General features: G+C 35.2%; 1 protein-coding gene across 1 annotated transcript; it reads left to right on the forward strand.

The window, feature by feature from the left end:
• The first annotated feature begins 2,716 nt into the window (after window positions 1-2,716).
• Window positions 2,717-12,309, forward strand: LOC114274616 (KH domain-containing protein At4g18375). The gene is given in 9 exon segments (XM_082886361.1): window positions 2,717-2,858; window positions 3,434-3,688; window positions 3,691-4,043; window positions 5,128-5,619; window positions 6,069-6,308; window positions 6,404-6,670; window positions 7,729-7,784; window positions 7,870-7,966; window positions 8,517-12,309. Coding segments are annotated over 8 exon segments (1,869 nt in total). The 5' UTR covers window positions 2,717-2,858; window positions 3,434-3,456; the 3' UTR covers window positions 8,649-12,309.
• The last annotated feature ends 1,508 nt before the right edge of the window (window positions 12,310-13,817 follow it).

The raw sequence follows: 13,817 nt of genomic DNA on the forward strand, positions 1-13,817 counted from the left end.
ATCATTTTAAAATCTAAAAAACGACCGACAACAAATTTCTTTGTACCGGCATCCTTTGTCTTATATTTATGATCTAAATATTCCCACAATTCTTTTGCAGTGCTTTTGACACTATGCACATTGTACAGTGTATTGTCTAACCCATTGAGGATATAATTTCGACACAGAAAATCACCATGTTTCCATGCATTGACTACGACAACCACTTGCCAGTCGGTTTCTCCCTCGTTCAGTGCCGAAGCTTCATAAAACATTATCTTTTATTGCCATCTTTTAAAATCATTTCCATTGAATTTTTCTGGCTTCTCCCCATGATTTACTAGTACTGCCGGAGTCATCATTGGCACAACGAGTATGGGGGTCGAAGTACGAACAGTCTCAGTACTGTTTGTTTCAATATTCATATTTTTGACGAAATCATAATGTGTCAATCACAAATTCATACAGAATAGAATTTACACACAAAATATACAGAATAATATTTTGTAACAAAATTCCAATGATAAACAGTATATGACTACTATGTTATCAAAGAAATTATTAAATAGCATATTACTACTATTTAAGAAATTAAACAGTATATGACTACTATTTAATTTTCCAAAACAAAATATTCGTCTATCTAATACACAAATAATAAAAAAAAGAAATCTACTTTAAGATTGTTATTCCCACAGTAGATGTGTGTATGTGTAAATAAATGTATAAATAAAAATAAACAATAAAATAAAAAATAAAAAATTCAAAAAATAATTTTATAAACTAAATTCCAAATCAATTGCTTACAGAAAATTTAAGTCAAGTCTTGTGTTGGATACAATCTCTTTAAAATAGATTTTGCCCTCGCTCCTGTGCTTCGAGATTTAACGGTGTCTACTTTCCCGGATGCAACAACTATCTACTTGATTTGCAGCACTACAAGACCAAGTCTGGCGAGCCAAACAATGTTGTAATTCTTTCTTCATTTTTCTTAGAAACTAAAATGATAGATAGATATAGGAGCACAAAGACGAACTTGAAGAAGAAAGATGAAATGCTAAGGAAAAATTGGATGCCCATAATTGCTGGAATGGCAGGGTGTATTTAGGAGAACATGTGGCTTTTCCGAATAGGTGCCAACAGATAGGAAACCTGTTCAGACAAATTCAACAGGTAGAAAAACCTATTCGGGGTGGATTCAATAGGTATGAACTTGTTCGGGATCTGTTTAGGTGAAGGAAAAAAACTTGACCAACTTATTTTAAATTTTGAAATCAAAATTAAAAATAAATAAATAAAATACAAATGGTTTTTGCCCAAAAAGATAAGTATTGGGTCGAATAAGCCCAACCCAAATGGACAGCGGTGCGCATATGGTTTTTGTTTTGGGTCCAATGGATCTAGCTTACTTTACCCATAACCTCACATTTTTACAAACTTGGGTACCCCTTGGGGCCTATCCGAAGTATCCCAAGCTAGAGTTTATATACCCATATAAATCGTTAAGCTTTTCCAATGTGGGACAAGCACATTTTACAAATGTGTAAGAAACTCACATAAAGCTATATCCACGAATCCGAAAATGCACGTTGAATTTTCATTCATCCGGAAATGATTTTGAGTAACCAAATATATGATGTTATTCACTGCGTGGCATTAAACACGACTACAATTACAAACGTTTAAAATAACGCTTGAATCCTACTTTAATTAATGCTAAAAGTTAACAAAAAATAAGATTTATATAAAGCCATTTTCCAACATGTTTGGCTGAGTTAACTCTCCCATAATGTGTTCTCCTTATGCACGAAACATGACAAATACAGTCATAAACTCTTCCACTTAATTGAGCTCAATGTCGTTAATTGGCATTTATCCATCTCTTAGAGTTGCACCACATTTTCCCTTTCACATTTCCCCTCCCCAATCTATAACTATCTTAATATTTATCATCGTCTTAAAATATTGTATTACATGTTTTCTTTAACCATTTAAAATCTTATTGATTTGACTATAACTCATATGGACGAATGTAATTTTATTTTATTCTATTTTTTAGGTCAAAATATATAATTAGATAAAATTAAAATCAATTTAAGAAATTAAGATGCTCTTTGTCCTAATTAAAGCTATGTTTGGTTTTGATTTTTTGGTTAAAAAAACACAAAAGACAAAATTAGCTACATAAATTAATAAGATAAAATGTCACATTCAAACCATAATCATTACATTTTTTTTCACAAAAGTCAAAAACAAAACCAAACGAGGGTAAAAAGGCCAGGCTAAAATAGCCAAAAAGCTAGGCTATTTTAGCTATTCCCAAACGAAGACTAAAATTACATGAGTTAATTGGAGTGCTTGAGAAAATGGTTGAGTTAAAATAGCCCACTAAAAAATAAAATAGACTAAAATAATTAATAAGATAAAATATTACATCTAATTTATAATTATTTCATTTTTTCTCTTACTTAAATAAACTACAAAAAAAAACACAATTATTTTAACCAAATTAAAATAGTTTAAAAAATTAAATAACTAACTAAAGTAGTTAATTTCCCAAGGTCTTTATTAATTTAACAAAAAATATATAAAGAAAGGAGATGGCCCGGTCCAACTACAGGCCCACTCGATTCAAAAAAAAACTACAGGCCCACTATCCACAGATCAAAAAGCAAACATACTAAAAAAACCCGAAGGTTACCGGATTGAACCGGTTCGAAAATCTCAAACCCTAGATAGTACCTCGAATTTACCAATGCTTTCGCAATCTATAACTTCATCGCTCAGCGCCCTCCCTCTCTCTCTCTCTCTCTCTCTCTAAGCATCTTCGTGTTTCCTTCGCCTAGGGTTTTTGTTCAATTGGATTCTCTCATCTGCAGGTACGATCGTTTCCTAGGTTTTCCAACAGTATTTCAGCGTTAGCGAATTAGGGTTATAATAAGTTCTTATAATTTGTATTTTTTGTTTATTGAAAGACTCTTCGCTCTTTGGATTTGTATCCGATAAACTATTTACTAGATTTATTTTATTTTATTTTATTTTTTTCAATTTTTTAATGTGTTGTAACCTTGTTTGTCTGAAACTGTTGTCTTCTCACAGTTCTCTTTCTGTCTCTCTCAAGAATTCTTGTTTTGTTTAACTGAGTTAACCATCTATCTCTATTAAAGTTCTAATTTTTTTTTTTCAGTTTCATTAATGGGTCTTATGAATTTTATACAAATTCAGATCCTCTCTTTTCTACCTCTCTTGACTCTGAATTTTTCTGTTTCATTGATAAGAATTTGTGGGATTTGTTGTTTGGGGTGACTGAACTGAGACTAATACAATTAGCATTCAATTCTATAAGATATTTATTATTATACAAAAGATTATAAGTCAAACTTCGGTTTTTTTCTTTCCTTTTCATTGATTTTGATGGATGGCTAGTTTTGAAACTTATTTCTGGTGTCATCAGGAGGCAATTATTGATATAGAAGAATGGGTGAGACTGGGAAGCGATATCGTTCCCATAGGGACAATGATGGAGATAGAAAGAATCAGAAGAGACGGGTAAATGATAGAGATGACAAGGGTAATGATGAACTGATCATTTATTGGATTCTATGCCCAGATGGGTTTATTGGGAGTGTGATTGGAAAGAGTGGGAAAGTGATAAACTCGATACGGCAAGAGACAAAGGCCAGGGTTAAGGTTGTTGACCCGTTCCCTGGTGTAAGGATAGAGTTATATTAATCTATTCCTACGTGAAGGATAAAGATGAAGTAGAGGTGGATGACGAATTCGATGACGGAGAGCCTCTTTGTCCTGCCCAAGATGCTCTTCTGAAGGTGCAAGCTGCAATTGCAAATGCAGTGGCTTCAGTTGGTGATTCGGACAAGAAGTGGAAAGACAAGGAAGAGTGTCACATTCTTGTTCCCGCCAGCCAGGCTGCCAACATTATTGGGAAGTCTGGGTCCACTATAAAAAGACTGAGAAGCATGACAAGGACAAACATTAAGATTACTGCAAAGGATGCTAGCGATCCCACTCATTCATGTGGAATGGAGTTTGACAACTTTGTTGTGGTTAGTTATTTTTTTAACTTGAAAATTATGTGGTATGTGTATATATTTATTTGCATTCAGTTGCTTTAATGGATTTGGATAGTAGAATGCTGAATTTTGAAAGATGATGTCTAAAAATAAAATCATTTTACATGCTATCTCTTGTAATGCGGCCAGATGTTATAGTATCTGAAGAACCATATATATATATATTTTTTGGTTTTTTGGTAGCATGGATTTATTTTTTTGTATGGGTAATTGTTTACTGTGATGTAAATTTTGCCATTACCAATGAATAAATGTCAATACAAACTACAAAGGATATATAATTTGCATACTATTGGAGAAGAGAGAAGGATGACCTGTTTAAATGTTTTTCAACTTTTTCATTACTAACACTCTGTTGGTCCTACTGATGGAATTGATATTAGGTTGTTAGATGCGCTTTCTTAATAGATGCCTTCCTCACTCAAACAGCATAAATACTAGTAGATTTTTTCACCCAATGGAATTTAGAAATTGGTTATTGATGTTCATACTTATATTTTTTGCTGCATGGATTTAAGGTAAGTGAATAGAACAAAATAATTTCTGCCATAACTGCTATGTACATTGTGCAATATTGTGGGATATATTGCAGTTTTTATCATATAGTGAATTTCATATGAATTATGTGGAAAGCCATTTGCGATCCATCATATTTCGCAATCTTTTGTGATTCAATCACATTTATACATGAGCAGCTGACCTGGCCTAGTGGATGGGTCACCGTACTCCCATACTCACTGGTCGGGTTCCATTCCCCACCTCGCCTTAAGCACTGCGATGTTACCTGAAGTACTTCTGTTCTACCCAAAAAAAAAGAAAAAAAAAAAGAAGAAGAAAACATTAATAGACTGCAATTCTACTCTTAAAAATCTCGATATGTTGCCATATATTTTATTCCATGCGCAATACTTGTGCACAATTGTGTTTGCAACACAGATGTGGCCTTTCAGTCACTATTTACATTGTTTTCCAATTATTTGGACTTATTTGTTTTGGAAATGGCCTGATATTGGTAAGATTTGTGTGGTTTATGAAATTTCTGTTGCAATGTAAATAGGTAACTGGTGAGCCCGATGCAGTGAAGAGAGCATTGTTTGCAATTTCAGCAATCATGTACAAGTTCAGTCCAAAGGAAGAGATTCCTCTTGACACCAATGTGCCTGAAGCCCCTCCAAGCATCATTATCCCTTCAGACGTTCCTATTTATCATGCTGGTGGACTCTATCCAAGTGTAGATCCTATTGTCCCATCCAGATCTGTTCCTCCTGTCCTAGGTGCTACACATGTTCCGGAACTTTCAGGGTATGCTGATGCAGGGAGCACTTGGCCTGTTTATTCTTCTGCCCTTCCTGTAGTTTCTGGTTATGGTGGTACATCAAGATCAGAGGAGTTAATTGTGAGAGTGCTGTGCCCCTCTGACATGATTGGGCGCGTTATTGGCAAGGGAGGGGGTTCAATAAAAAGTGTGAGACAGGCCAGTGGTGCTCGTATTGAGGTTGATGATAAGGCTGATCGTGATGAATGTATCATCTCCATCACCTCAACAGAGGTATAGCTTTCTTTCTGCTTCCTTTTTATTTATATTCTGACTTCTTTGTCAAGTGCCCAAAAGTTAGCAGGAGGACAGGGAGAAACTGCTCTGCCGCTTGATTTCCTCACTGTTTTTAACTTTGATTGGGGAATTGTAACCCAGATCAAGTTACTACACACGCGCACACACACACACACATATATATGTACATTTGGATCATCTCTACGTGCTATCATGGGTTTGTAAAATACCTTTATTTTTTGAAGAATTGTTTTTGACTTCATTTATTGTGCCCCATTTATTTTTATTTTGATGACTGTATGTAATGGCATCTAAATACCATCATTTATCTGTATCCATTTATTTAATGTTGGATCATGTTCTGAGTTGTTGGGTTGGGAAACCTGCTGTTGAGGGTATTCTTCATTCCATGTGTATTGATATTTTTGCACCACTTTTTTTGGCAGTCCATGGATGACATGAAATCCATAGCAGTTGAAGCGGTTTTATTGCTGCAAGGGAAGATAAATGACGAAGATGATGACACTGTAACTATCCGGCTTCTTGTTCCATCTAAAGTTATTGGTTGTATAATTGGAAAAAGTGGTTCAATCATAAATGAGATCCGAAAGAGAACTAAAGCTGATGTCCGTATCTCCAAAGGCGAGAAGCCTAAGTGCGCTGATTCCAACGATGAACTTGTTGAGGTATATTTCATGCTGTTTCGATAAGCTTTTTAGTATAATTGGTATTTTTGTGTAGCTTTACCTTGCTTTCCGTTCACGTGTTTTGTTCTGCATAGGTGGTTGGGGAAGTTAGTAGGGTGAGGGATGCACTTATTCAAATCGTTCTGCGGCTTCGAGATGACGTCTTAAAAGACAGGGAAGGTGGTCATAATACTTCTGCTGGTGCCGATTCTATGTATTCTGGTGGTACTGGTTTTTCTATGCCTTCAGTTTTGCCTAGTGTTCCCCCAGTTGCTCCAATGGGTTATGAACAGAGAGCTGAATCTGGGAGTGGTTTAGGCATGCTTTCTTCAGGCAGCCTTTATGGATATGGATCTTTATCAGTATGTCAATGCTGTGGCATTTGATTTCTTTGTTATTTCCTTAGTGTTATGGTCATTTGATATTTTTAGATCTTGTTATTCATTTTTTTTCCAGTTGCAAGTTTTCTTTGGTACATTAATGGCAATGTGCTTGCTTATTTTTCTATATTGTTTTAATATTGTTACTTAGGCATTGTTTCCTAAAACTGAAAATTGAAATATACAAAACTGAAAACTTTAAAAGTTGAATTTTTTAATTTGAAAAACTGTCTGGTATCTACTGCAATTTATGTGCTAAATAAATTTAATCAAATTATTTGATATGTAAAAAAAGTAATACTTTGAAATTTATTAATTTTTCCTTTACACTTCATATCGTGGTGGTGATTTGGTAGCAGCGTCGTGGTGGTGGTGTTGCGAGACAGTGTTTGTGTAGTAAGATAGTTGCGGCAATGACAGTGGTAGTGTTGGCATGACGGTTGTGGTTATAAGGAAGTGGTGTGAGGTAGGATAGAGTTGGTGAAGATGGTGGTAGTGGAGTGAGTGATGGCGGCAGTGGCGGTTGTGTGATGGTATTGATGGTGGTGCTAGTGATGAAGTGATGGCGGAGGTAAAGGGGTGGCTGCGGCGGTAATAGTGGAGTGACAGTGATGGCGGCGATGTTGTGATAGTGTTGGTGGTATATGGTGGTTATATAGTGGTGGTGCTATAGTGGTGACAATGGCGGCAGTGGTGATTGTGTTGATGGTGAAAGATATTGTTTGTCTCACCTATGAAACCTGTTGATTGTAATTCTTGACGATTAGATGCATTTTTAGGGAAACATGTTAATTAACTTGTCAATGTCTCACCTCTGAAACATATTGTTAATTATTTCATCGATGTGTGGCCTATTGTCTAGTTTTTCAAATTTCAAGTTATTTTTTTGTGGGATTTATTGTTTGCTCTTTTTCCTGCATTGGTGTTTATCTCAGTATTTTATTATTTAATTTTTTCACTGTTTTGTCCACTTAATTAATTTTTTAACTCCACCCCTGTTCTTGTGGTTCTTATTTGAGTGGCTGTTTCTCTTTTGATAGATGGGAGACAATGGCTATGGATCTTTGTCTTCATACTCGTCAAAGATGTATGGAGGGTTAGTATTATTATGGCCACGAGTTTCTTACTATATTTCCCTTCTAATTTGATCCTGATGTCTTTATACCATATATTGTAAACAGATTGCCGCCTCCATCAACTTTTGAGATGGTGGTTCCTGCTCATGCAGTGGGTAAAGTGATGGGTAAAGGCGGGGCTAATATAGCTAACATCCGTAAGGTTGGTTCTTTCTTTCTTCTTTTCTTAATCCACTTAAATTTTGGTTGATTATCTTTCATACGGAGGGAGCTCACATTTTGTTTGGCGGTCCATGACTAACATTCATGGGGATCGTAAACTTGAGGATTAAATCACTATATCATTGAGGCAAATATCATACAATTTAATAGTGGTGCCATTAGCATCAAAGAGGGGAGGTGGACTAATGTGCTCGACATCTAATTTGGTTGATTTAGGGCATAGAGTCATAGATTGAACCCTATAAAATGTCTCAGCCTTTTTCGTGTTCGATGCCCAATACTTTAGTCTGCTTCAACTCTTGTTTTTTAACTGTCCATCAGATTTCATCCTGAGATACAGTTGATGGCCAATACTTTAGTCTGCTTCAACTATTGTTTTTTAACCGTCCATCAGATTTCAATCTGAGATACATAATTGCTTCTTGGCGACTGATTATCTATCTGTTGGGGAGGTTACTTGGGCCCATAACTAACCTTGAACTCACACTTTGATCAAATGACATTCTCACTTGCACTTGTTTCTCTTCCAGATATCTGGAGCAGTTGTAGAGATCTCTGAATCCAAATCTTCCCGGGGTGATCGTGTGGCTCTAATATCTGGCACATCTGAGCAGAAGCGTGCAGCTGAAAACTTGATTCAGGCATTTATAATGTCTACCTAAAATACGAGGATGCTTCTTGGTATTTGAAGGTGAATTCTGGTTTAGATCATGGAGCATTCTCCCTCAAATGTTTACTCTCTCTAGTTCCTTTAGGTCATTTCTTGGAGAGGGCTTCATTTCTAGGTTTTGTCTGTTGCAATCCTGTTTTTTTTCGTAACAAAGCCTATCAAGATTGTGCCGGAAGATTCACTGCAGGCTCTATTTTCTGTGGATATAGGTTGTCTATGTTGCTTAATCGATTCTTCATCTGCGGCTGTCTTAGAACTGATAGGATCTTCTCTCCTTTCAAAGTGTTTTATTAATTCTTATCCTTGGTTAGTGTGGATTCCATCTTATTTGCAGATACTGTTTTGCTCTATAACTTTGATGTTCGTGCCAGAGTACTTTCAGTAATAACCATAATTGTCGGATTCATAATACATGGATGTTTTAATTAGTGTTGCCATACAATCCTCTTATTCTCATCTTCTTGAGAAGATATCCTGTCTGATGCACAATGAAATGAACTTGGTTCTAAACTCTTTTTCTTTTTACTTCCCTGACTTGGTTGACAATTACAGATTAGTTTCACAGAAAAGGTACACCTCAATTTCTTGAACTAATGACTTATGCATGCTATATGGCATTGTCCTTTCCCCCGTCTTTCTTCTAATTTGAGTTCTGTGCTTGACCTGTTTATATGAAGAATCTTCAGCTAAAATTAAGTCACGAGAATTGTCGTTTCTTCAAATTCCAGCTGATGCTTTGTCTTTGTTGGGATTCCTTTATAACTTATGCCATCATGAATCTTTTTTGGAAATCTAATTCTGTGATTCCAGAAAAATCAATAAATGCTTTTTATCTAAAAACTTGTCAGGATTGATGGCCTTCTAATGGTCTTTTAGAATTTGTCTATTAATCCTGCCAACCTTTTCCATTCTTAGTTGACTGTTCAATAGAAATTGTGGCTCACAAGAATATACTTAATAGTCCTTGGTTATTTTGTGCAAAGGAGCTTTCCACCTAATTTATTACACCTCTCTGAATGAACCTCACTGCTGCCTTCTGGATTCAGCATTGGAGCTCTTCCTTTTTTTATATAGCCACCACTCTTATATTTTCAAGTGATTGGGTTCCCAATGCCTTCGTATGGCTTAGTTCTTTGATTCATAAATCTCTATTGCTTTGGTATTAGGACCAAAGAAAAAAAAAAAACCCTAGAAGCATAAAAGTTTTCTTGGGTTTTCAAGTAGCCAGTCTGGTTTGTGGGAGCTTCTATTGACACAACAAAATTATCTCCTATTCATCCCTAAGTGTGTATTTTTTAATTACAATTTTCTATCCCTTTCTAAAACTACCATTAAACCCACAAACACTTGAAACCCAATTTGTCTGCACAACCATCTTTTACACCCCTCTCCTTTCAAACCGTAACTCTATTGCACCACCAACCACCACCCTCGGCGCAGCTACTGCCACCACCTCTGACTACCAACAGCGACTGCTGCCACCTCCGATGACTGCAATGCCCGTTCCCCTACTGGCGATCCCCCTCTCCCACTGCAACCCCCCTTCCCAACTGCAAACCCCCCTGCAACTCTCTCCTCCCTACCCTTCTCTCCTCCCCTGTCCTTTTTAACGTCCCACCCATCCCCAACCCCTCCCCCTCCATTTGGTGGTCGGTCGTTGAATGAACACCATTGATTTGGCATGAAGAAACCAAACGAAGGCCATTGGTTCAGCTTCGGTTGTCTGGACCTGAACATTGGCATTGAATTGGTTCCATGAAGCCACACAGAAGCCATGGGTTGGCTCTTGTTATCTGAACTTTTTCTTCTTTTTTGAAAATCCTAGATTTTCTCTCTCCCCTCTGAAAATTCTATATTTGAAGTTTGGGGTGCGTTGGGGGGCTGCAGGGTGGTTGCCACTGGGGTGGGCGAGAGCTGCAGAGGGGGTAGGTCACTGGGATTGGATAGAGCTGCTGTGGGTCGAGGCTGCGGGTTGGTGGTCACTGGGGTAGGGGAAGGAGGTCGGGGGTGGGAGAGGGCTTGGAGGTGGTGGCGGCTGTGGTGGTTGGCAGTTATGGTTGAGGTGGGTGTGAGGTTTGAAAGGTGCAGGGGTGTAAAGAGATGAATGGAGGTTAGTAATGAGGGTATGTTTGAAATTATGAGAGGTGAAAGGAGATAACATGAAGAATTTTGAATTTTTGATGGGGGTTTAATTAAAAAATGTGTAAGGAGATCATTTTGTTGTGTAAGTAGAAGCTCTGGGATAAATATCCAACCCACCCAACCCAGTCCAATTCTCTGTTTCACTGTACTTCGTGTGTTTTCTTCTATCATATTGCTACTTATCAATGCATCGTTTTGGTGTGTTTCTACTCTTTGGACCTTGCTATATACTTGCCTTGCAGGAGATAGCTTAGTTGCCATTGTTCTATACTTCCTATTTAATTAAGATAACAAAAAATACCCATCTGACTTGCACTCCTGCGTAACCTGACAACTGTATTACTCTGTTATGAACTACTCTAGACTTTTTTCCATATTTCATGAAAAATATCTCGTGTTTCGTTCCCATTCCCATCAGACTGAATACTATGATTTGCATTTCAAATAGGCATGAATACATCTATAGGATAACTTTGGCCTTGAAAGTTATTTGGACTTTTTATATGATATCCGTGATTCCTCTATCTATTGTCTCTTCAATTGGGTATATGGCCGTTTTGGAGGGATTCTTCTGCGGGGTTTTGCAGTAGCTCTCTAACTTACCGCTTTAAAGCTTAATGTCCTGTATACTGGGTACGAGTCTGTTGACTTTTTTGAACTAAGGATATAAGTTTGCAGCCTGTCTTCTACATTTAGTAGTAGTATTTCCACTCTGACCTAGAATCTATAGCGTATCTCTAAGAAATCAAGCTGAATATAATCTATCTTCATTCATTTTCTTAATGAACAGCTGTTAGAAAGATCAGTTACAGACCCATAACCCCATCCTTTTAGTGTTACATCTGAACTTAGCTGTAGTCTACCAGACAGATATTGTTTTTGTAGTGAAATGTTGGTGATGACATCTTTCTACTCCAGAAAAGTTATGCTTGCCTTTAATATGTATCAAGGCATCAAATGATACTCTGTTTCTATCTACTCTTGTAGTCTGTTTAGCGCGTTCGTATCTTTCTTCTTGCACCATTTTCCCTGTGGCATATGCCTGTATCAGTTTATCGTTTCAGAACTTAAGTGGGTGTGTTTGGGAACATTGTAGTAATGCAGTGGGTGTGGTAGGTTTTTCTTTTTGGGTGGTGGGGTGTTTGTGCCACAGTTTTGGGTGGGGGGACGGAATTGGTTACAATATAGTTTTATGTAGTGATAAGCACAGAGGTAGTGGCAGCTGTGGCTTCTTCTGGGAAAAAGGTGACTGGAAAGATTGATTTATGTGTGGCCTTACGTTCGGGTTGTGTAAAGCTTTTCTTGTACACTTGGATTTCATTATTTTTGGTTGCTCTGGTTTCAAGCCTTGGTGGTTTGAGTGCTGAGGTTGAGAGGGGTTATAAAGTGTATTTGGAGTTGGAAGTATTTTGGAAAAAAAATTTTGCTTTTGTTTTTGTTTATTTGAGGATGTGTAGGGATATGATTAATTATCTTTGAGCTATGTAGAATTATTAGAGAAATTTATTTTATTTTAGCTGTTTCATATGGATTTATAAGGTTGTTGAGTGGAGAAGAATGATTCATGTAGCCGACTCTATTTGATGGGACTTAAGTTTTGTTTGGTTTGATTTATATGAATTTATAAGGTTGGAAAATCAAATCTCAAAAGATTTATTAAAATTTTTATCAAATATCTCACCTAAGCGTGGGTCTCATGCGGGACCCGCATGGTGTGGGTCCCACACATGTGAGACATTTAAGTAGAAATCTCTAGCATTTTCTGAACCAGTTTATACGTATTTGTCAGTTATGGCTTTGCTTAGTTTGTTGTCATTCTTTCATATTTTCCCCATTTTCATTCCTTTATAATAAATTTTTCTCATTCTCTATTTCCCATGGGTACCATCCTCCCCATTTCTTAATAGGTATGGATTTTTCTCCACCCACTCTAATCCCCATTTTTATTTTTTATATTTAATGTTAACAACCATTTTTTTATTTTATTTTATTTATTTTAAGGTTCACAACAAAAATTAAATATATCTTCAATTTTTTTTCTTTTTTTTAAAATATATTTAATGTTAACAATTTTTTTTTTTTTTTTTTTTATTTATAAGGTTCACAACAAAAGTTAAATATAACTTCAATCTTTTTTCTTTTTTTTTTAATATATTTAATGTTAACAATCTTCTCTTTTTTTTTTTTTTTTATAAAGGAAATAATGATAAAAAAATATAAAATTTAAAATAATAATTTGTATCATGCTAGTTTTTTTTCATGCCTCATCTTTTAATATTTCTTTATACACTTTTTATAGGTTTTAATTTAGATTTGCATTGGTGATTCAAAATGTTTGTTTCATAAACTTTGTAATAAAAGTTATTCATGTAAAAAATTAATTTTATTGGACAATTATAAATTTGAGAATAAATTACATTTTTGTTTTATAAAACAAAATTTGCATAGTTTTGTTCGGAATGCAAATTTTTTTTATTTTTTAAGAAAAAATATGTAAAAAAGATAAAAAAGAATGAAAAAAGAATTTTAATTTTATTATATAATTTTTTTGACTATATTTGCCAAATGGATAAAATAAATTGCATTTAATGCAAGGATTATGAATAGGGGTCATTTTACGAAGTTTTTTTTCAAAAAAATATATTTTATTGAAAATAATTTAAAATAATTTGATTTTTCATAGCAGTGCAAGTGGGTGAACACAAAAATTATATTTTACTTTATAATTTTTACTGGACCTTTATTGAAACGGTATTTATTTTAAATTATTATCATTGAAACATAAAATGTTCAGGATTTTATTTTTAAAAAAAAATTTCTTCAATATTATTTTATCTCAATTCAATGCAGAGTAAGATCATTTTTAATGGTAAATATCAAATTTAAATTTTATTGTCAAATTTTAACTATACTATAAGATCTTATTTTAATATTGGCTTTTTTTTTTTTGATACAATCATCATCTCTCTGCCCAAATTTCATGGATAATAATATCAAAATTTGACAATTTCAATAATAA

This window comes from Camellia sinensis, chromosome 9 (genome assembly GCF_055761805.1).
Source record: "Camellia sinensis isolate YWXY chromosome 9, ASM5576180v1, whole genome shotgun sequence".
Taxonomy (NCBI): Eukaryota; Viridiplantae; Streptophyta; class Magnoliopsida; order Ericales; family Theaceae; genus Camellia; species Camellia sinensis.